This window comes from Etheostoma cragini, chromosome 14, assembly GCF_013103735.1.
Source record: "Etheostoma cragini isolate CJK2018 chromosome 14, CSU_Ecrag_1.0, whole genome shotgun sequence".
NCBI classification, from domain to species: Eukaryota; Metazoa; Chordata; class Actinopteri; order Perciformes; family Percidae; genus Etheostoma; species Etheostoma cragini.
This window is the reverse complement of record NC_048420.1, coordinates 16,304,863-16,329,058: the sequence shown is the minus strand read 5'-3', so window position 1 is coordinate 16,329,058 and position 24,196 is coordinate 16,304,863. Positions and strand designations below refer to the sequence as shown.

Sequence of the window (24,196 nt, the reverse complement as noted above, 5' to 3'; positions counted from 1 at the left end):
CTCCTCTTTTCCTCTTTTTCCTATACTCGGTACCAAATTACATACTTCTTTTCAGAAAACGTCAATGATTAGGAGATTAGGTGGATATTTAATTAAATGTGTGAGGGTCTTTACAAAGATTGTTCGTTCACATAGACACATCACAGCCTATTGATGTATAAGTGAAGATAATTTATCATATGTTACTTGACAAAAAAAGAAAAAACAGTGAGTCAAAATGTTCAGTATAGATAATATTTCCCACGGAGTTTTTAAAGTCAGTTAAATTATTCCTTATTTTAATTACAAATGCAGTTTAATAGCCGTCCGAGCTGCCCTGTGCCATGCTAACTAACAGTTGCCTTTTTCCCCATCACTAGCTCCTGTTAATTAGTTAAGCCTCAGGAGTCATCAGCATTTATGGTGATCTGCGATGGTAGGCTATTAGATATAAGCATAGGCCAATACTGCCATGCAAACATTTTCAAAATTGATTGAGAAATAATTTTTCACAACACCTCTGAAGAAACGAGTCCCTCTTGCTGTTTCCCTGTATCAATTAACCCGTGTTGTGCATGTGTTCAGAGATGAAACTGAGCCCGCAGCAGGCACCGCCTCTTCGGGGAGCCGCCCACCAATGAAGTCGGTCCTGAGGCGGGACGATGGTTATCCGATGTGCTGGCAACAGGTCGCACTGGTAGCGGGGGAGAGATTTCCCGATGTCCTCAGTTCATTGAGTAACATCTTCTCATCCCACCAACACTGTACAAAGCTGCTGCTGCTGGTGCGGTGAAGACTGGTACAGGAGCTCTGGCTGAGGAGGGAGCAACATTTCACGATTTGGATCATCTCAGCAGGTGCAGTAGAATAAGTATTCACACAGCTGCTGTTTTTTTTTTTTTTTTTTTTTACTGTACATTTACTTTTGTGGGATCAGGTGGGGAAAGTGCAACACTGTAAGACACGTTTTGCTGAGCGGGCATTTAATAACAATTGGATAAGCAGACATGGACACCTGTGGCTTTGTGATTGGAATAGACAGTCGTCTTCCTGTGCCCAGCTTTTCCTGCTCACGAAAATGACCGAGAACACACATCGGGCTTCTGTTGTTGCTTTCAGGCGTGTTGGCAAAGGTTTGGTTGCAGCTTTGTGTGTGTACTCCGCTGCTGTCTATAATTGGATCTGACTGCGCCGCGTAAAGAGGATATGAGATGTTATTATAGCAGGTAAAGGCTCGAAATAGGATGCGTTAGGAGGCAGGTGCCTCGGTTGTTTACCTTGTTGCTCTGCTCGTGGTCCCATTGGCTCGAGTAAACAACCCGGTGGTTTCTACGCGCACCGATACTGACTGACCGAGTAGGTAAGTGTGACGCAATTAATCCAGGAGCAGACAGGTGCTCAGGGCCTTACTCGGGTCTAAAGGTTTCTCATGAATAAAGTACTTTACATATGGGTATGAATTTGAAAGTGATATTATTTAAATTATCAGTCAAGATGTGTAAATAGTCAAACACCTTCCAAGAAAATACAATGCAGGCATTGTATTGGTCAGATGTATGTGGCTTTATCAACTCCAGGATGAAACGATACGCCTCATGATAGTCCCTCATATCCTTAACCACATAGTTCATAACTCACTAGCCGTTGGGAGGTGTAGTAGAAACAGTCCTGACCTAAAATTTGTGCTTGGGGCACAGCTCACTTTAAGGTGTTTATGTAAACAAGTACCTTTTAATGAGGGACTATTTTTAACATGTTGTTGAGGATTTACACAAGATAACCTGCACAAACTTCTCCCGCACAGACCAACATACTGGGGACTGGAATAGTTGACAGTCTGGCTTTTCTGTTTTAACCCCAAAACAAACTCTAGCCTATTTAAATCCTCTGTTAATGGTGTCAAAAAAAGCTGGGGAATAATTCAATATTGTTATTCATGGACTTTGATTAGAATCTAATGGTGATATGTTTATATAGTGTGATTGATTTACAAAATCCTCCTATCTGAATTAAGTGTTCCAAGCAAATGCATATACTTAAAAACTAAAAGTTAGTAAAATGAGTTTGTGTTTTGGATGTGTGAAGTTACATGATGTAATGCAGCATAAACACAGTTAATTGCTTTGAACATCAATTTGATTATTTTAAATGATTGTGCATATATGGAGTGTGGTCTGGACCAGCTCTATCTTTAAAGTGTCTCGAGATAACTCTTGTTGTGAATTGATACTATAAATAAAATTGAATTGAATATATTCACATTATAATTATACATTTATACTTTTATATTTAAACAGATTTCAGCAACATTCATAGACTATAAAATGTCAAAAAAAAGTGAAAATGCCCATTACAATTTCCCAGAGCTGATGGTTTGTTTTGTCCAACCATCAGTCTAAAACGTACAGAAATCCAACTTACATGAATTTAAAACATAGAAAAGCAGGAAATCCTCTTTTTAAGGAGCTAAAACCAGTTAGCGTTTTGAGTTTTTGCCTGAAAAATGACTTATATCAATTGTCAGAATTGTTTCCAATTACCTCTCTGTTTGATTAATCTCATAACTAATCTCATAAAATAGGCCTTTATGACATTGATTTCAACCACATCACCCGGCCCTAGTATAAAAGTAGCTCGTTGTCTTGGTCAGATACCCAAGCACGGGAGACACTGTGGGAGAAAATTGTAGATCAAACGTATTGTAGGAGGCAGAGGAGGGTGCAGGAGCAGGGCCAGGGGAAAATGGGCTGGGTAAGGAGAAGGGGAAGAGTGATGGCAGATAGGCCTGTTGGGTGACATTCCTGTCTCTGTTGACACAGCCCTTCCTTGTGACACGAGAGAGCACCAGAGGAGGGGAACCTGTTGTCACCAAGGAGTGCTCAGATACTAGCTGCTGAACAAAACCTGATCCTTGAAATCTGTATTTACCCAAGGAACATATTTACACCTGGGAGCTTTCTGTGTGACCAGTGATCCACAGCTGAGGGCTGAGCCCCTTAACTATAGACATTTATATCTTACTGTTTTTTTATTTTTATGGATTTCCCAACAGAAGTAGTTTTTAACCTTAAGGTCTTTGTTTAGCTGTCCAGTGTGCAACACTGTTTGTTTTACGTTTGAATGACAGAATTGATTTGTTTTGCGCTGTATTTTTAGTCTCCAGTTTGTCATTTTTTAAGTTTGGAGTCTCTTCACTTTTTTATTTACTGCCTGTGTGGACTGTTTTCCGCATGTATTACAGTGAGCGCTAACCTTCTTCTCAGTTTTATTCTAATCTGTCTTTATTTTTTACAAATGCAAACCACGCGTGATGCAGACTGTTAAGGGAACGTCTGGAATCCTAAGAATGTTTTTAGGAAAGACAAAGAGTGACATTGATTCACCAATCCAACCTCAATGGCTGTCAAGGTGCTTTGTGTTACACTATAACCAGTGGTCAGTTAGAGTCTGTTACATTTTAATTTTTGTGAGAGTTACATCTCTAGGTGCTGGACAAAGAAAACAGACTCACGTTGTACACTGGGTACACTGGTGAGCTCAGTGAAGCAAAAAACAGCTTTAGCGAGCGCGTTAATACAAAAATGAAAGTGTTCGAAAAGAAATAACCCTTTTAATGTGACAGCAATAACATGTTTTAACTTCATCCCACATTATTTGCACATTCATTTCTTACCACCGAAAACAGTGATGCTTATGAGATCAACTACCTGCTATCAGATGGGGAATGCACAGCAGGTTCGTGCATATGTCTGTGCGCGCCATTTCAAGTTGTGTGTGTGTGTGTGTGTGTGTATGTGCACACACTTGAGCCGGCGTGTGTGCCTGCACTGCTCAAAGTAAACAGTCTACGCCTGAGTGAGTCTGTGTGAAGTCTGGTGACTGTGGAGACTTTGGCAGAGGCAGAAACCGAGAGCGGGGAGGCCCATTCCTGACATAGCCCCCAGTGTTTAATGCTCCACAGAGCCGGGACAATAGAAGGAGTATTCACCTTCTCATAGTGTTCATCACCAAGCCCTTTTTCAGAGCATATAAGGTGGACATGCGTAGGTTTGATTACTAACATTGTATCTGACAGAGTTTTAGCCTATAAACTGCGAATGTTCCAATTAATGGTTTCAATCATATATTTTAAGCAAACTATACTGGATACAGCTTCTCAAATGGAATGATATATTGTTTTCTTTGTTATGTATACTATAATACAATATCTCTTTGGTTAGATATTGATTAGCTATTGTACTTCCATATAGATTGAGAACTCACAAGAGACAAACATTTAAAAATGAAAGAAAAAGAATGATCATAATCGAAGCAACAGATCAAGCTCCAAAAAACCCGGATCCTACATTGCTCAGCATGAAAAGGCTGGAAAAATCATCCAGTACCTATTTTTTCAGCGGCTCCATGCAGAGTTTAGCACCTCCCAAGACGATTGTGATTGGTTTAAAGAAATACAAAAAAACCAAAGCACGTTTTTCTCCAATTCCCGGAATGCTGTGTGGACTCGCCAGACCCTCCTGTGCAGGGCTGTGGAGGAAGGTCTGGCAAAGCGAGACTACCCATCATGTAACAAATAGCATACAATTTCTGACCCTCCTTGTCTGGTAAATACTCACATCTTTCACACTTCAAGCTCCCTAATGCAGACTTTCTTCTATAAATTCTAAGTCTTTAAGCTGAGAAGTTAATGTTACGGTTTCTTAGGTAATTTATATTTAAACCAATTCTAGCATTGTATATTAGTGGTTGTAACTGAGCTTTATGTTAAATTTCCTGAGTAACATTAGGCTGTTTTCTGCTCACTTTTAAGGCAAAGAGTACAACTGTTCATTTGTGTAAATAATTAGCCTAACTCCTTGAATGTACCATGATGGTTGCAATTCAGAACAGTGGTTAGTAAATGTATATTTTTAGGCTGCATATGCCTTTAGTCAGTCTGCAATTATCTGCCACGCTTGCGCTCGCTGTTTCATCACAGCGGCCATGTTTTTTTTCTTCAAATAATGTATTTCACTTCATCATACTTCCATAAGAAGCTGCGGCACCCCCTGCTCTTTTTTTTTCTGCCTTTTCATCACACCCTCTGGAAAAGTAGACCTCAACCTCTACAAAGAGGTTCTTGGTGCCTAAGTGGCATATTTGTCATAACAAGATTACAGTCATTCTGGTTGAGAAGGAACTAAACCTGTAGAGCAGCAAGTTATACCAGTAATCTGATATTATTGCAGAGTCAGAGTTAGTCCACCTGGGAAGAAGGAGTGGCACATGCAGATAAAAAGGAGGCATCTGAGTTAGGGTGTAATAACCCTTTGTAAAGCCTGGTAACAGCAAAAAATCAAAAGAACTAAATGGAATCTTAAGACTCTAACAGCTGAAACAGAGGCTCTGAGAATGTAATCATCTGCATTGTGGAATAGAGGAAAAAAATGGTGTCTAACTTGAGACTTTCATTTTCAGTGTTCTCCCTTTCGTAACTTGTCCACTGATTCCCCTGATTTGCATTTTTGTTGTTTCCCCTCCCTTTTTGCCCAGGCTGCTTGCACAGAAACCAGGAGGTCAGCATGAGCACTCTGTCCACTGACAGAAAGCCTCCTGTGGATTACGGCGTTCAGATCCGCTTCATCAAGGACCTCCATGACACAGGCGGAGGTTATCCCGATAAATCCAGAGGAAACAACAGTGCAACCCTTCCTTCCAATAAGTATGGGGTGGCAGTGCACGTTCAGGGAATCTCTGGACATCCTTATGTGGTCCTGAAAGATGGCGAGAAAGGTGACTCGTACGGAGTTCAGCTTAACACTCCCACCCCCAGCTCAGGGCCACCTTCACCCTGCAACAGCCTCCACAAAACCAATAAAGAACCAGCAGAATTTTCCAACTCTTATAGCCCTGCTGTAAATACAGCACACTCCCCTGTTTCTCCAGCAGAGGATGAGGTAAGGGAGATTTTTGGGAGCCCTCACAAAAGACCTCCAGGGGACGGTCAAGCAGGAACACAAGGGGAGGAGGAAGACGGAGCTGGCAGAAAGGATGAGAGGCCAAAAGCTGAACTCCATCTCAAAGCAGCAAGTGAGACAGAGAAAAAACGAGATAGGACTAGTAATAGCGAGTATAATGAGGCTGGGCTGAAGCCAGTCAAATTAACCAGTGTGGGACCCAGAGGGGTCGAGCAAACTGCCTCTGGTTACACTGGCTCTTTGGGGAGATACAGAGGGAAAAAACAGAGTACATTTCCCCCCTCTGCGTTGTTTCCAGAACCTCCAGCATCAAATAATGAGGAGCCCATCCCTGCAATCGACACCAACTCCCTGGCCCCCATCAACAAGCTCATCAGTAAGTTCAACAGTGGGACGCCGGGCAGCACCCCGCAGACGAGAGGCCGCTCTGGAGCGAGGCAGCGGCTCAGGTTTGACGAACGCAGGCGGTCGAGAAGTCTTGATGCTAGAAAAGATGTTGAGCATGATGTTCCCTCACCTAGCTCTCCGATTCTGAATCCCTACGCTGCTCCACCGTCTACCTCCTCCAATTTGTTGGCGTCATCTACCCCAGCGAGCAGAAGCCTGGGAAGCAGCCCTGCATCTGTTTCCAAGGTGACGGCACTCGAGCCCCCCAAGCCGAGCTTTAAGTTGCCAGGGAAGTTTGTTGCCAAGGACACCCATCCAGCTTTAGCTAAAAAACCTGTAAGTACCAGTAATTTTGAAGTATTAAATTCTCCCTTTGTTTTGTGTCTGTTTTCTTACCCTCCTAACTTGCTATTTATAGGAGATAACTCTGAGGAGCCTGTATCAAAGCAAAGAGGTCATAAATGGGGAGGAAGCTCAAGCGAAGCAAGCTATTCACAACACCCTTAAAGATGGGTAAATAAACTACAAGCATGACATTCTAAATGGCTAGAATCATTGTTAGTTTGTACAAATATATGTGCCTTTTCAATCTAATTCTTTGTCCACTGTTTCCTGATCAGCACCAGTGAGAGATACCTGAAAAGCAAGGTCAGCCACGTCTATGACTCAACTGACAGTTTTAAGGTACGAGAAAACATGAATGCCTGTGAATTTTTAAAAGGTATTTTTTAGATGCATAGACACATTCCGACTTTTACTTAGACAACAGCAATGTAATGGAAGTTCGTTTTTAACCCAGATAACAGTGTGTGTTACAAGTAATGTCAACTCAAATGTCCATGTCGTTTTCCACCTTATCTCACTGTCTTCATCAGCAAATAGAACTAGCTCACGTGAGTGCACATGAGCCACTTACATTTACTGGGAAACCATGAGATTTGGTGTCACACATTAATAACTTTGTTGTTGTGCTGGTTAGTACCATGTAAAAAAATATCTGCCAATCATTTTGGGATTAATATCAAGTTCCATTCTTGGATTTTTAAGTTCGCTGGTGGCGTAACACTCATTTACAGTTTTATCACAGATTGTGCATTTAAAGAACCAGTTTTTCTGTGTTATGCAGAGAGTTGGGTAAAGAGATTGATACAACTTGAATGTCTGTAAACTAAGTATTGAGCTTTAATCAGCAGTCTGTTAGCTTAGCTTAGCATAAAGACTTTAAACAGAGGTAACGGCTAGCCCGACTTGGTTCAAAGGCTACCAGCATCTCTAAAGAGTCTTTTATGCTCTGTTAAGTTTACTAGCTTTTTTTTTTTAATTATTTTTCTTTTGTTTTGCAGCCAGCTAAGCTAAAAGCTTCCCTTGTTACAAAAAGCTTGCCAGATTGATTGTACGCATTTATAAAACTAAGACAATGCACACATTTATAATGTAATCCAATAAGCTTTTGTGGTGTGGGTTCAGCACGTGCCCTTCACGTCAGTGAAGGGCATCTTGTCAACACAGCAGCTCTTGTAAAGAAGCTACTAGATGTTTGGCAGCCTGTCCTCTTTTCTGAGGATATGAAGTTTGTATTTCATTCACTTTGTCTCCAAGGATGCTCTTTGGGCAGGCCAAAAATGTGAAAATTAAAGAGCATGCCGAGTATTCCTCTGTCAATTTTGGTGCCATCTTTGCTCCTTTGTGCTCCTGTGACACCTTATTAAAATAGATTGTGCCATGTTTTTTCATAAGCATGAGCACACTACTTCCTTTACATTTGCATAATTTTGCATAAATCTACATACAGAAGTTATTTCTTTGTGTCCATAGCTTCTTAAATTACATGCACTTGATTATGTAATACCCCTTGTTAAGTACTTCTCGGTGTGTTTGCGACCATTGCGGCCTGTGAATTGTTTGGTCGTCTTGTCTCTTGGCAACGACACACCTGCAGAGGAAAGCTGTTGAGGGCTCAGTGTGTGGTAAGTTATTGAGAGCCATCAATAATTGAGTTGGACTGGAACCCTGCACCAGCTGGGGGTTGGCTTGCCGGGTGAGACAGATCCTTCTCAGAGGGGTCTTGTTGAACAAAGCCTCCATGTTCTTCATGGCTGTAACCATGCTGTCCACTTTAGTAGATTTAGTGGCTGATAACTCAGTTCTGCCTCCATGCCAGCATTTTGCCTATGTCTGTATTAAGTCAAAACATAAGATCAGAGTAGGATCAGATGAGTGTCTGTGTGTGTTATGAAAGGACCATCCAAAGACAATCAGTGGCAGATTACTCTAAAAAGTCTGATGTCAGGGAGTTATCTGCAATTCAGAGGGTAATGTAAAGCATTCAAATTCCCTCTGTACCAATAGCATCTGCGGCTCTTTCTAAGTGCTTGTGGTCTAATGCAGTGTTGCCAGTTAATGTATATTAACGTGATGAAGTTAACGCACTGACACCCTGTTTGTTCCCCTCAGAGGCTGGTGTGTTGGGTTACCTTAGTCCTAGAACGTGATGTATGTCTAAGTTTGTAAAAAAAAATTAAAAAAGAACACTGATGATTCTTTTTTTTGTTCAAAATTACAAAGGACTGGGACACAGGTTTACCCCTTAAAAATTAATTATTTCCACCCCTCGTTGGGTTGCACATGTTTACAAATTGTAACTATTTCTACAAAAGAGGGATTATTCCTTCTCATGTTGCTTTAGTTGAAATATTGGACACTCCTGGTTCAGTATTTAAAAAGTCCCATTCATGCTTTGATCAACATGAAAACATTTTGGCAAGAATGAATTAGTTTTTCCATGTGTTCCTTCCACTCACCGACGCCACTAACGGTCAGTGGAAGCTAACAATTATGAAAAAGATGATTGTATATACCGCAGTTTGAATCTATTTACTATTGGATCAATATTGGAGGAATTCAGCAAATATTGAGCTGTGTTCTGTTCATATATTCAACAAAGAAGCGTTTTAAATTTGGTACAACTCGGACTGGCTTCTTGTCCGTGGCAACGGTGGCTGAGGCTCATGGGTATTATGGGTAGTATTTAGACCAGTCTGCCATGCAAAGTGATGAACAAAACATGATTTCTCAGAAACAAAGTAAAGATGATTAAACCCTTGGGCCATAAATTAATCCTCTCTGGTTGTTACATTATCAATGAGAGTACCATGTTTCTATGTGTATCACTGTTTCTAAGTTACAGTGGGGATATTCATTTATAAAAAAAAAAATAGGAATAAATAATACTGAAAAACACTTCCAGAATCTGATTCTCCTCTTACTTTGCAACTCTATGCCTGAAGTGTAATATTATTTAGTAATTCATGAGGAAAAAAGCAAAAGTAAGAAGAAAGTCTGAAAAGATTAACCTAAGTTTGCATCACAGAAACACTTCGTATCTTCTGACCCCTAAGATTTATCTCACTACCCCTTGTTGGGAACCACTGGACTGTTGGCTACCAAGACCAAATATTATATTAGATCACGCCTTTAATTGAATTTCCTTTGCATTATGTAATCGAATCATCCCCAAGTATTTCTGCAAAGACTGCAAGGCAAGAGAGGATAGTCTCATTTATTTTATTTTATTAATACTCATAAGGATACAAGGATGCAATTCACTCAAAGCACTCAAATTAACTTATCGTCTTTTAATGATCTTCTTGTGAGGACAAAGAAAAATGTCCCAGTACGGAATAATCTACAAACTGTCCTGCAGGGAATGATAGGAAAATGAAACAAATCTGTTCAAAGTACATCTTCATAATCCATCATTGAAAAGAAACAAATGTGAGGTCCCTTGCGGAGTGCAACCGTCCGTGATCCTCGCTTTGTCTCTCTTCTGCTTCTGTGTCGTGTAACGAGTGTGTAGGAGGATGAGAGAGGTTTCATGGGCAGGCTGCACTTAATCTCCTTTTCAGAAGCCTTGATGAGCGGTGGAGCGGTGTGGGCGACACTGCTTCAGCTCTGCTCTCCGGCTCTGCTCCGGCTCTGCTCCCCCTGCAGCCTGTCAGAGAGAGTTGTTAATGTGAGGAGATCGTCTGTCTTTTCTTTTTTTTTACAATGTCTGAGCACACTGAAAGGGCCTCTTCTCCCAAAGATTTTTGACTGTCAGAAACCGAGGCAAGGAATCCAAAAGTGTTTCTTCTTTTAAAGTTTCAGATAATACAGAGCGCATTATAAATTTGCAAGGTCGACACTGACTGACGCTGCAGTGTTGCAATCTTTCCAGTTCTTTCTCTTTGTCCTCTTTTATCTGTCTCACACACTTTCTTTGTCTCTCCCTCTCGCTGTGTGTGTGTGTGTGTGTGTGTGTGTGTGTGTGTGTGTGTGTGTGTGTGTGTGTGTGTGTGTGTGTGTGTGTGTGTGTGTGTGTGTGTGTGTGTGTGTGTGTGTGTGTGTGTGTGTGTGTGTGTGTGTGTGTGTGTGTGTGTGTGTGTGTGTGTGTGTGTGTGTGTGTGTGTGTGTGTGTGTGTGTGTGTGTGTGTGTGTGTGTGTGTGTGTGTGTGCGCAGAAGGGAGGATCTGATGGGAGCTTCACAAAAGGGAACCTCGAGGAGCTTCAAGAGCAACTTAATCGCTGCAAGAAAGAACTGCAGCAAGTCCATGATGAGTAAGGACCAGTTATCTTGTGCATGCGTGTGTGTATTTGTGTGATTTTGCATGCACAGCGCGCATACTTAACAACCACTAATAAACTTCTAGATTTTGCTCCTGTGGCTTTTTTTTGTCAAAGGATCATTTCACTATTGCCTGATCAATAGGATTGGTAATGTGTTTGGCGTTGCAATATTGATTGATTGATTGTGTGTGTCTGTGTCTGTGTCTGTGTGTGTCTGTGTCTGTGTGTGTCCAGGCTTGCTGAGGAGCGCATAGCCAGAGAGGGGGCAGAGTCTCGTCTGCACCTACAGGAAGATCAGCTGGCGGAGCTTCAGGAGGAGCTGAGGAGGGTTTCAGAAAACTCACCTCACTCAGACTCACTGCAGTTGGTAAGTTTCACTCCGGGGAGCACACTCACACTTGTTTGTTTGTTTGCTTGTTTGTCTGACTGTCTTTCTTTCTGCAGGATGTGATGACTCTGCAGGCCGACCTTGCTGAGGCTGCCATGTTACGTCAGCGCCAGGAGGAGATTCTACACCAGCGGGAGCGGGAGCTGACGGCCCTAAAGGGGGCACTAAAGGAGGAGGTGGAGTGCCATGACAGAGAGATTGAGACTCTGAGAGAGCAGTACAGTAAGGACATGGACAACCTGAGAAAAACCATGGAGCAGGTCACACAGGTGGATGGCACGTCATTTGCATTTTGTGCAGAGTCAATCATACAAAACTTGACTGTGTTGTAGCTTGTAATTTCTTGAAATGTATTAATCTGTAGTGTCTGTATCTGTAAAGCTCAGGCTTAACTTATTAGAAAAAACATTTTTTTATCAGATTAAAAATGATGAAGATGGAGATAAAAGGATTAAAACTGTGCAGCTGAGACAGCAAAGACCCAAGAGACTTAGACTGTCTCAACTGTCTCTTCCAAAATCCGACTAATGGTACATAAGTACATTAATCACTAAAAGTGAAAGAAAGTCTGTCAAACTGCATGATTATCAGCAGCCCCGATAGATGCTTTTGACATTTCTCTTCAGTGCTATGTTTGTTCATGTGCAGTTTCGTTAATGTAGGAATAGTCTTTCCGGATGTGTTTCTGACCAGACAAGCTCTGAAAAAGCGATTCTTATCTCAACGGGAGGAACTGGTTCAATAAAACAAAAAAGTGTTGGTTTAGTAACTCTGATGTCACTGAACCAACACCACTGATTGAGTAAACTGAACAAAGAACAAGCAAGACCCTAATAAATACCACTTTAAAAGAGTGGGTCAGCTGCAGCTCCATTTTATGTGTGTCTTTTAGTCCATTTCAGCAACTTTCTTGCACTACAGAAAGTCTTATAGACAGTTGCTTTGCCTCATAAACTGTGAAAAAAAATCTAAGATTCTGCACACTGAGTACTACTCGTACTCACTGTGTGCAAGATTTATATTCTTTCTTTTTCAGCTTTTTTTTTTTTTTTTTAATGACCGGATCTATTTTGAGCTTTTGATATTTGTGTTGGAACTCAACTTAAACTTGTTCACTGACACTTATTTTCACATTCACTGGTGTTTATCCTCATTATATCGTTCTAGTGTCAAAGGAAAAGCCTGCAGATTACAGAGCAATTTACCAGGAAGGATTCATAACCTCTTTGACAGCTACAGCAAACCTGCAATGCAACAGTCACAATGAATATTTCTCAGTATAATTACTTTCTGTTATGATACATCATTGTCTGCTAAGAACATTTTTTTTCTTTTCAGAGAATCTCTTTGTTCATATGTAGTGGGAGGGAAGTTATACCCGTCAGGCAGTTTGTGTATCCTGCACTCTTTTTTTAAAGCGATATTAAATTGTGCCTTGATGTTGCATCCACCCTAATATACTCCCAGGCGTTGTCTTGTCATTCTGTTTCATGTGTCAGTTTGCTGGCCTTGTTCAAATACTGATTAGAGTATCAAAAGGTCAGGCCAAGCCCACTGTGCAGTGTTAGAAAAGTGAATTTTTGCTCCTCATGACTGTGATGCAAAACTTTTCCAGTCTAGTTGCCATTGAAGAGTTTCTGTTTCTGTCAGTTAGACTATTTATGGAGCACCGTACTGTAGGATGTGGTGTGATGGTGGAGGAAATTTGAATTATCTATGTATGTATATACAGAAAAAGATCATTAGGGCAGATCTTGGAAACGGTAACAGTAGTGTCAGATAAAAAGTATCAAGCAGCTCGAGTGCAGGAAATAAGCAGACAGGTTGGCAGCTGCTTTTGATGCGGCGATTATTTGGTGAGAGAAGGATTAAAGTATTTGGATAGCTGTTTGTGACGGCTGTACCAAGCTGTACCTCGTCTCATATTTTGTGGTATTATTTCTAAAATAGAAGAATTTTTTTAGATGGTGAAGATGTGCTGATGAAGGCATACTCTCAAAGATCTCTGTTCCCCTGTTGTGAATACTTGCTTGAAAAAGACGCTGAACCAAAGTAAAAAAAAAAAAAAGGCTGATTTGCACATGTAACTCCGTTTTGAATCACTGCTTTTACCTGTCATTTTAATGAGAAGGGTAATTAACTATAGGGAATAAATCAAAGTGACTCCCATGATAATGATCATATTGTTTTTTGTGTGTTTTCAGTCCCAGGAGCAGATAGAAGAGGAAAGGGAGAGGGTGAACACCTCCATGTTGACACTGGAGGAAGAACTGGAGAGCTGCAGAGATCAGGGAGAGCAGTGGAAGACGCAGCTGGACGCCACTGCCCAGGAGCTGCACAACACCAGAGAGGAGTAAGTGTCTATAAGCCTTTCTAAATTAAATCAATCACTTGTGAGCTTGGAATACACGTACTATATCTGTCTTACTATCTAACTTCAAAGAATAAAAAAACAAAACCTTGCATAGGTATCAAGTAACGTTCAAAGGCCGTGCTTATGTAGAAATCCATTTTCATTTTGACCTCCGATAGGAGCTTATATTTCTAAGATTGCACGCTGAACACATCTGATTATGTAGCCATAACACTGCTTTGGATCCACAGAAAAGACAAACATGCACAGCTGCAGCCAGGCTTATATTCCCAGCAACTCTTTAGTCAAGCATCAAACACACTCTGTCATATTTTATACATTCTACAACCTGTTCAAAGAACTGTTTATGGTTCAGTCTTTTTTGTTAATGCATGCACTCTTTCTTCACTTAACGTTTTCGATTGACAGGAGCGGAACACACGTCGTCAGCAGTCGAATGTGAGAAAGAAAATCAATCTCACTGTGTTTGGTTTGAGTAGGTTTAGCCTGGTTTTAAATCAGCAAACTCTGAAATTCACTTGAAAAGCTCATGCATCAGTGTGGATTTTTTATCTGATGATTTTGATCATTAGATTGGGGAATCCTAACTAACAGTTATCCGGTGATATAAAACACAAAAAATCATGCATGTCTTCTTTTTGAAAATGATTTTGGTTGAATTTATCTTGATCATAATATAATTGTTTTTTCAATAATCCAATCTTAACGACACATTTCCTGATTTAATTGCTATGTTAGTTGCTAACACACTTGATTTTGAATAAATAAGTAAATGATGCGTCTCAATTTAAGTTACAATCCCACAATGAAAGTCAAACAAAAGACAGATTGTAGTGATGTTTTTATGATTAAGTGCAGTAGTTTTCCCCAATGTGCTTGGTTTGTTGTTAGTGACTTCTGCATGAAGTGCGTGCGTGCCGCTACTGTTACCACTGTGTGTTCTTTAACAGCTACTTTCCTTCCGCAGGCTGCTAAAATCCAGTTTGGAGAAAGATAAATTTGAGGGCGAGCTAAAAGGTCTTCGGGAGTCACTGCTCGGCATGAAGAAACAAATGCCTGCGTCTGACAATATCAGCTCTTTAGCAGAGGTAATTCACATGTCAGTCACCCGCTGTGTCGAAAAAACGCAAGGGCTCAGCTCCTCTGTTGTACAAGATAATTATTGTTTTCTAGGGTTTTCTGTGGCTTAAGCTTCAATTGTGTCATTTATTCTTCTTACACACACACACGTTTTTCCTTCTCTGGTTGCATATCCCAAGGAGCTTCGACATTGCCATGATGATCTGAAACGGGCTCGCACCGATCTGGACAAACAAAAGAGTGAATTAGGCGAGAAGAGAGAGACACTTCAAGCACTGAGGAAAGCGAGTGGAGAAAAAGAAGCTGAGCTTCTTTCTGAGATCAGCAGGTTGAAGGAACAGTCGCAGAAAGACAAGGCCGAGCTGGAAAAGGCGTCCGAGAAGGTAAATGAGGTGGAGCTTTATTTATAGTCTATGGAAAATAATTGACAATTGTTTTTACAAAATTAAGTCAGTCATGTTTCTCTCTTGATCCGCTCCTCTCTGCAGTCATCAGTTGGGTCTTCAGAAAAGACTGTGGTGGACCACGACACCAACCTGGAGCTCCAGGAAGCAAACACTCGCCTCAGAGAGAGGCTGGCCCGCATGGTACTGCACAAAAAAAAACTGAACACAACTGTACACACACACATGCATGAAAAATTATGTAATCCGATATACTGTAAATAACAAAAGAAATAACCTCCCACACAGACTCTATTTTCAACCGAGATGTGAAGTAAATTAAATCCAAAAGCAAAACTCAAACATGTAAGCTCAGAAAATAATCCTTCCCAGATAAATTTGTATAAGATTCACATTGTGGCTCCTCTGAATTGGAACAGCAATGCATTATAGCGGTTTTAAATGCCATAATCTTGTTACTTTTGATGTGAAAGAATCATGTGATGAGCATAGTCATACACAAATCATTGTAGGTGCAACGCAAATACAAATCAACATATGTTTAGGATACATAGTAAGATTTGGGGTTGGAGTTTGAATACAGTGATCAGAGCATTGAAGTACAGACTGTACACAATTTGAAAAGACGTAAAGCTCTTCATTAGTCGTCACTCTCCCCATTTTACATGCAAAACCGGTATAACAATAGTGATTGCAAAGGCAGATGAAAAACAGATGTGTTTGCTGTGAGGTAAATATTGTTCTCTTCTTAAAATGGCCTCATACAATTCAAAACTCATACATACCTAACATTAAATGCCTATTACCTATGGCATGATAGGGATAAAACAAAAAGCAGTTAACATGCTATATACCCAGGTTCATCAGTGGATATTTTCTCATTTTCAGACGAGACTTCACTCCGGTGTGCCCCGGAGCCCGGAGGCAGAGGAGGCGGTGGAAGCTCTGGAGGATGAGAACCGCTCCCTGAAGACTCAGCTGGAGGAGGCCAAGAGAGGAGCCACCCGCCTGAGCAAAGAGAGGGACGAGCTGACCCTGCGGCTGGAGGAGAGAGACCTGGAGAGGGAGGCGTTGAGGAGGGGCAAGATTGACCTGGAGGAGCAGAAGAGACTGCTGGACCGAGCCCTGGAGAAGATTAACAAAGAGGTGTTTGTTAGGGTTAGAACAATGTCCTCGGTTGCTGATCTACAGAGATATTTTCATTCACCGCTGTTGCTCTCTTTCTGTCTTCTTGGCTGCCAGATGGAGATAATGATGGGAGATTCCCGTCAGTCGGTGGCTGCCCTGCAAACACAACTTGAAGACTACAGGGAGCGCTCAAGGAAGGACCTGCTGGAAGCCCAGCGCAACAGCAAGGACAGGCTGGCTGAGCTGCAGAGGGCTCAGAGCAACCTCAAGGCACAGCAGGAAGAAGTGAGGACAAATGGGTTGGAAAATAGAAAGGGTGAAAACCAGAACCTCGTAAATATTAAAAAACAAGTTTGATATTGTTTTAATATTACATGCTTTGGAAATACAAGATCACCCCATCCATAAAAACTTAAAGCTTTTGTGCGTACTTTTTGATATTAATGAACATCAGTTACATTCTAGCCTTAGCCAAATGAGTTACTACAAAGCTAATTAAGACTATCCACACAACTCAGCATGGCTATGTTCAGAAGATTGTGTCGTCTGGTGACTTTCCTGAGCAGAAGCACAAGTGAAGACCAGCGCGGTCAGGTAAAGCTGTATCATGTGGATGCGCTAACAGTTTTTTTTGTTATCTTGAATTAGAATTCAACATGGGGGAGACAGAAACTATAGCTTTAAGTTTAAATGTTTTTTTGTTTTTTTTGTTTTTTTTGTTTTTTTGCCCTTCATTAGTATTTTAAACCTTTTCAGACACTTTAACAGCATGAATCTCTGGATGACAACGTCGGTCTGTTGGTTTGTTCGTGGATCGGTCCACACTGAAATATCTCAACTAGTGGATTGATCACTCAGTTGTCATGAAATCCTAGATGTTAAAGTTTCTATTTTTTTATTTATTTTCAAATATTTATATAAAGTTAAAGGTTTTCCTTTATTTATTGTACAAAGCAGTTTTAGTAGTGTAAGGCAACATTAATTGGGGCTTAAACCTTACCCACTTGTAGAATTCATTAAGACCTGTATGTACATACATGTATGTAAATATTTATTCCTCATTTAGTCTGCTAGTGTATGTAAGTCTGTAAGTGTTACAGGACATTCGTGTGGAAAAACAAGCATGCATGCCCAGCAAACTATACATTGAGGTTGGGGGGATTTTTTTTAAAGACAGAAACTGCATGCAAATGAGTGGACTTTGAATGAAATCATGCATTATGGCCCTCTCCATCTTGTTTCTTAGGTTTCCCGTCTGAAGAAGGAGCTGCTGGTGTGCAGCGAGGAGAGAGACAGCGCCCAGCTAGAGAGAGACCTCCTTAACAACCGACTCAAACATTTGGAGAGTGAACTAGAATCAGAGAAGAGCACCCACACTGACCGCACCAGGGAGATTAGGGGCCTAGAGGTGAGGCTTTGGGGTCAAAGAATCTAAAGTTGGGGGGAGTAAATCAGGAATAGGCTAATGTGTCAGCAAACTGGGTAATATATATTTTAGGACGCATAAGTAATACAGGCTGATTGATATGTTTTTGTCTGTTAATCTGTGTGTACATTCACAGGATAAAATCAAGACAATGGAAATTGAACTGGATGAGGAGAGGAGCAACGTGGAGCTTCTGAATGACCGCATCACACGTAGCAGAGATCAGGTGCCACATAGAAATGAATATGAATGTACATGCAAATAAGCAGTTACCCTATAATAGCTGTACTAATACTGCCTATTGATTCTGTTCTCCCATCTAACTTTCTCCTCTTAGGTGGACCAGCTTCGCTCAGAGCTGCTTCAGGAGCGTTCGGCTAGACACGACCTGGAAATGGACAAGAGTGCACTTGAGAGACAGGTACTGTCCATCCACTTAGTAGCTACACACACACACACACACACACACACACACACACACACAAACAGTTACAACTACATTTTGCAAAATTAGATTTTTATTCACCTGACTGTACCACTTTCCTTCCAGTTGAAGGAGTTGAAGTCCCGCGTGGCGGACATGGAGGGACAGACGAGAGGACCCTCGCCTGGAATCAGCCTACTGGAAAACAAAATTCAAGAGTTGGAGGAGAGACTGCGCAGTGAAGAAAGGTAGGACTGAAACTAAAGTTTTAATGTCAGTCACTGTCGATACTTTTTTGGGGCATTTTATTATCATACCCAACAAAAAAAATTCAAGAAAATGTTGTGGCATTATTTTAGTGTTCTCATATTGTGTGCATTCTGAATGTGTCCTTAAAGAGAGAAGGCCAGCATACATGCCTCTCAGAGACGAATGGAGAGGAAGCTGAAAGAGCTAAACGCCACATTGGACCAGGAGAGAAGCCAGCATGTTGAGCAGAGAGATCAGGTAAATATCCTTTAGTGTTTGCTGCTCATATCGGATCTAACTAATTAAAGGAAAGGTTTGACATTTACACTTGCTAAGAGTTAGATAAGGAGGGTGGTTCCACTCTAATAAGCAATAGTTGTGTCAATCTTCTCATCCCAAAATTATTTTAATGTTGTTCGGGTGAAATTTAAAGTCTTAAGTATCAAATACTTTCCTATGGTCGTCTCACGTGTCCTGACTCGGTTTGTACTATGTTACTGGTTTTATTTATGTAGAAAGAGTTATCGATGGATACTGTTTGACCTAAACCTGCTGTTTAATCTTTAACATTGTTTAATTGTTTCTTTTTCAAAAGACTAATTTAATCTGTACTCCTCCTGACCCACACCCAACCTCATTTGGTCACCAGAACGCTCCCTGACCTCCCTTCCCCTCTCATCTTTCTGCTACCTCAGCCGTTTTCATGTTGCTGTAGCGGCTTCCTTACAAACCCACACACGGATCAAACCTGTTGCCCGTCTTGCTTTCCCCCCCCCCCCTCATGGCCCACCTCTTCACCTCTGTCTCCCTCTAACCCCCTTGCCTCTCCCTCTCCGTCCCCAGCTGTCCCTGCGTGTGAAGGCGTTGAAGCGGCAGGTGGACGAAAGCGAGGGAGAGGTGGAGCGCTTGGAGGGAGTACGTCGAAAGGTTCTTAGGGACTTGGAGGAGCAGCAGGAGCTCCAGGAAACAATGCATGCCAAAGTCACAGCCCTGGAAACTGAACTAAAGTAGGACTTGATGTTGATGCTACCGTTTCACAAACAATGCAAGATGACTTGCTTAACTTTCAATATGTGACAAGTAACCATATTAATAACATTCGTCTCTTTACACTAGGTGGCACTATATAGTAACTAGCTGGACAAATGTCTGTGTTCACTGAGCTGTAATGTATGAAAGGAAAATAATTGAGTTTCTCTTGGTTTTTATCTCAGGCGGAAGTCAAAGCACACACATCTCGCAGCACTGGGCTCCTCCACTTTAAGCTCTGAGGATGAGGACGGTTTCAACGACGCGAACTTCACCTCCATCCTGAACGAGAGCCACCTACAGACCACCAACTGCTAAAGGAAGATGAAAAGTTTTTTTTCCGGGAGGCACTCAGGGCATCAAGGACTCGCTTGTGTGAAGAACTCAGTTGCCATGCACTACATTCTTGCCTTGCAGTTGTTTAATTTTAGTAGCAGGTTGTCAGGATAATTAGATTGCATTTGTTGAGCATTCAGCTGTGATTATGATTGCTTCCCCGTTTTATCTGTCTTGAGATCTTTTATGTGTCTCTGTTATGTCAAAGAAAAGAATTACAGTTATACTTAGAAATACAAGGTGGTACTTCATGTACTTTAACTTTTTCAAAAAGGTTCTCAAAAAGGTGTGTTCTTTGTATTGACTATATTTACTGTACGCTACTATGGTAGTGCATTATTGAGGCATGGTTTACTTTCAGAAGTCGTACAGTAGACTTTCTAATTCAAAATACTGTTAAACCAAAAATAACACAACACAGACTTTTTCTTATATCTGTGTTTGCTTGCGCATGATAAGTTGCATCTGTCAGTGTTGTTAGCAGCTCAAAGTGTTGCTTTGTGTATTTCAAGTGATATTATGTTTTGTTTACCTTTTGAATGTGACAATGTTGGGCCATTTAAACTGAGCCTATATTTTTACACTTATTAGCTGTACATACCTGTCACTCAAGACAATCAAATATACCTACAGTAGCACTGTGTATCCTCAGAGATGAATCCTCTCCCTATAGACTTTTCTACTTTAACCACCATACTTCTGACGTGGTTTAGTATGTTGCTAACCTTAATACATGTGCATGTTTTCACTCAAATGCCTTAAAATGTAGCTTCATATCCTAATTTTCTTCATGTTGTCTCTGCATGTGTTCTTTTTATATGCTGCTACTGCTGTAATGGTTTAATAGTACTTAATAGACTTGCCTGCGTTTACGTTCCCTGTACATTAATATTGAACGAATAGTTATCTTAGATTTGGAAGTGTTTCTTTTTGTTGCACCCGGCTGTGATGAATGTTAATTGTAATCTTCAGATTACATTTTGATGGTGTTATTACATTTTAAACAGAAACTTTTACAATTTGTATTGGGCTGTTAAAGCTGCTAGTAACATTTGTGACGGATATTTTAAGTACATCGGACAGTGTGTACAATAAAAAAAGGTAAATTTCATATATTTTTTTATTTTCTTGATTCCTGATGTACTTTCTGAATACCAATATGCTTTCATTGTATTGTGATATTTCATGACACAGAAGGATTATATTTTTCCATGAGGTCAGAGGACAAGGTGACCTACAGCACAGCACACCAGTTAGCATGAGTCAGCTAAAAGATACTTTCTGTATGCAGGTTAAATCTTTGAAACCTTAGGCCGCACTGCCTCCTTTAGAAACAGTCACGTTTTATTGAAGTTTTTTTTTTTTTTTCATTTCTAACCAAATGAGGATGGAAACCACATGAGCCATCATATGCCATGGGTGCGTCCTTTGCATCATACCCGCCTGCTTTGTGTACGTGTCTCTAATGGAGGTGTGCCAGTTAGCAGCAAGACTGCACCCAGTACCAATTAATTCACCTCTGATCCCTACTTTACTTCATTAAACCTGCACTGCACAACTTCTACAGTGTGTCCAAACAGGGCGATCACCCAACACTAATGATTTCATGCTTTAAATGCCCCACCATTACAGTTTTTCTCATAAGTGAGTCACAAGATAAATAAAAAAATGTGCGTACATCTATGATGGTCCAAAATGTCCCACAGGGCAATGAGAAAGTTTAGCAGATTAATATCAAGTGCTAATTCAGGATTACAATTTCCAATAAAAGCTGTTAGGAAAACAAGGTTTTGTCTCATAAACTGGGACTTTGTATTTACAAGAGAAACTAGTTTAAATCCAAATAAACCTGAGGCAAGTTCTAGGTGCTGGGATACAGAGAACACAAGACCAAGGCCTGCTTCTGTCCTTCTGTTCTGTCTATGTTGCAGGTTTCTTAATATTTACTGTCAAGAGGAACAGATACATACATAGATTATCAGACAGTGTAGTGTTATGGGTCACTTACTGTACTATCTGGAGACAAAGCAATTATAATTTAAACAGGATGAGCTACATTTAAGTAAAACTAAAATTTGTACTGTGTAGTTTACCTGCAAATACTAGATAGTATAGTATAGCTATCATAGACCTTATGGGGCCTCATTATAGTCAATTGCTAGTATATTGAGGATTAGACTTCAATTTACTAAAGCTGCCCACAAATCACAAACTGACACAAAAAAGAACAGGTCAGATATTATGTGTCTAAGAGTGGGAACATGTTGTGGACTTACATCACAAAAATTAAAACGGATTATTATTTCACATTTATTAATGAAACTCAAAAAGGACTGGACATTAAGAATGAAAGAGTGAATAAAAAGGTGTGAAGATTTGGTTCTGTTCAAAGAAAGTGTCCTGCCTCAGTGTTCTTTGCAACTTGACTCAGTAACATGTCAGCAGCGTGTTATTTCAGCTCTGGCTGACTTCCCACCCTTAGACACAGACTCTGTAATCCTAAATTGGTTTACTGTAATTACTGAAGACATCGAGCCGTAATCGTATTTCCACCTCATTCAACCTTTCTGTCTCTCTCCTAAACTCACCTTCTTTGTAGTTTTTACCCAGGGTTTAAAATGTCTGCTGTCTTTCCTTTAAAAAAAACTACAATTACAATGACACATCCATGAATATGTTTTCAATGTGAAGTCCATACATTTCCACCAATCAGTGAAACCAAGTGTCTAATCATAGCCAAATTTAGTGCAAGCAATCAACGATGGAGCTTTTTTGTAGCACATCATGTAATTAGCTGCCCTATTAGTGGTATGAAAATACATCCATGATGCGTGAGAAAGTGAGCTTTCTATTACAGCTGCTGCCATGCTACTCTATAACAGCACTGGTATAACATGCACAAAGATAAACTTAGATTGACATGTAAGCTTTATTCTGAGCATACAGAATACATCCGCAGCACCGATTTCCTTACCAATGTCTAAAATCTTAAATAGAGATAATTGACATGCACCCTTTCCATTGTGCAGTATACAAAGGTGGCTAATAATCTGAACAAAGGCCGACCCGTTACTCTATTAAAACTAGTGCATTAGGCTACTTTAGGCTGGGCTTTTCAAAATGAGCTGCCTTTTGAGTTTGTGTGATTCTTACCAGTAGTCTATTTACCCCAATAAGTGCCTCACACAAAGCAGATGTGCTGTATTTACTGCAGGTTATTGTACAGTGATGTGTACAAAGTGACTCATTTTGTTTGGGTTCCACGGAACAAAGAACATAGTCTAAGTTGTGTCTGAAACCGTGATGTAAAAGATGCATGATGTCAAAGAGCGGAAGAACGTTGTAGTATAATAATACAGTAGGTTTACATAGTTTAAACTGATTTGGTGATTAGATTATTGTCTTTCTAACGTAATGTTCTTTCTTGTCATTATCGTTGCATTTTATGCCACACCTGCCTACACTCTGTTGTTACTCATGTGAAGTCTAACCTTCCAAGAGGTTTTTACATGGTTAACTGCTCATAAGAAGTGATGGATTACTGTTGATTAAAGTTATAAAACAGCATACTATAAACCAATAAAGTATAATAAAAGTATTACATTTTTCCTCTATCAAAACTCTGTTAAGTGCACTTCTTTTTATTTCTCTGGTTTGATTCAACAAACAAAAACCGCACAGCAACATAATCAAATGCAAAGAAACGGACCATGAGTAGGATGCTGGCGATCAATGACCGCCACCCACTACACAGTGCATTTGTCATACAGAAGAGCATGTTCAGTGGCAGACTTCTGTCACTGTCATGCTCAACAGACAGGATGAGGAGGTCCTTGGTTCCTAGCGCCATCCAGCTCTTCAACACAACACAAGGGGGGAGGGGAGAAATTGTCTTTTCAGCATGAGCCTGTCTCTCTCAGCCCTCGGCTCTCAGCTCTCAGCTCTCAGTCAAAGTCAATATTTTATCATGATCTGCTGCACTGTTCAGTCCCTGCACTGTTCCCTTTTTTACTTGTTCACTTTTGAATCATCATTACACACAGTCTACAATAGTATATCTACTTATCATTTCTGTGAGTAATTTTTAATTTTTATTTTTTATTCTTACGTTTGTGTGATATATATGTGTATATAGGTTTGTTGTGTTATGGCTGTCTTGCTACTGAATGCCTAAAGTTTCCTTTGGAATGAATAAAGTATCTGTCTATCTATCTATCTATCTATCTATCTATCTATCAAATGGTGAAAGCAGGACACTTTCTCATGGCTATCGTGTCAGACCTCATGCCACAAAAGGTTTCATGCCATTCAGTATGATGCCAAAGGTAAATGAGTTCAGCCATAGGCCTAACAGGAAAATGAGCAAGTGGCTACAGAGCCACCTGCCATGTGAGTAGACTGGAATACATCCTATTTGCAAGTCTGACACA

At 40.5% G+C, this 24,196-nt stretch overlaps 1 protein-coding gene across 4 annotated transcripts; it reads left to right on the top strand.

Annotated features, from left to right (window-relative positions):
- Positions 1–572: 572 nt before the first annotated feature.
- cgnb (cingulin b) lies at positions 573–20,874 on the top strand. 4 transcript variants are annotated; one of them, XM_034891149.1, is made up of 21 exons: positions 573–836; positions 5,512–6,659; positions 6,742–6,836; positions 6,944–7,007; positions 10,822–10,919; positions 11,163–11,295; positions 11,373–11,585; positions 13,521–13,669; positions 14,099–14,128; positions 14,658–14,778; positions 14,950–15,162; positions 15,259–15,357; positions 16,063–16,320; positions 16,417–16,587; positions 17,549–17,710; positions 17,865–17,954; positions 18,066–18,149; positions 18,279–18,400; positions 18,551–18,659; positions 19,245–19,408; positions 19,616–20,874. In XM_034891149.1, the coding sequence occupies exons 2-21, from the start codon at positions 5,541–5,543 to the stop codon at positions 19,746–19,748; spliced, it is 3,627 nt and encodes a 1,208-aa protein (XP_034747040.1). In that variant the 5' UTR covers positions 573–836; positions 5,512–5,540; the 3' UTR covers positions 19,749–20,874. The 4 variants fall into 4 exon arrangements, with proteins under 4 accessions (XP_034747040.1, XP_034747042.1, XP_034747043.1 ...); XM_034891150.1 differs by lacking the exon at positions 573–836 and adding an exon at positions 1,096–1,339; XM_034891151.1 differs by lacking the exon at positions 14,099–14,128.
- The last annotated feature ends 3,322 nt before the right edge of the window (positions 20,875–24,196 follow it).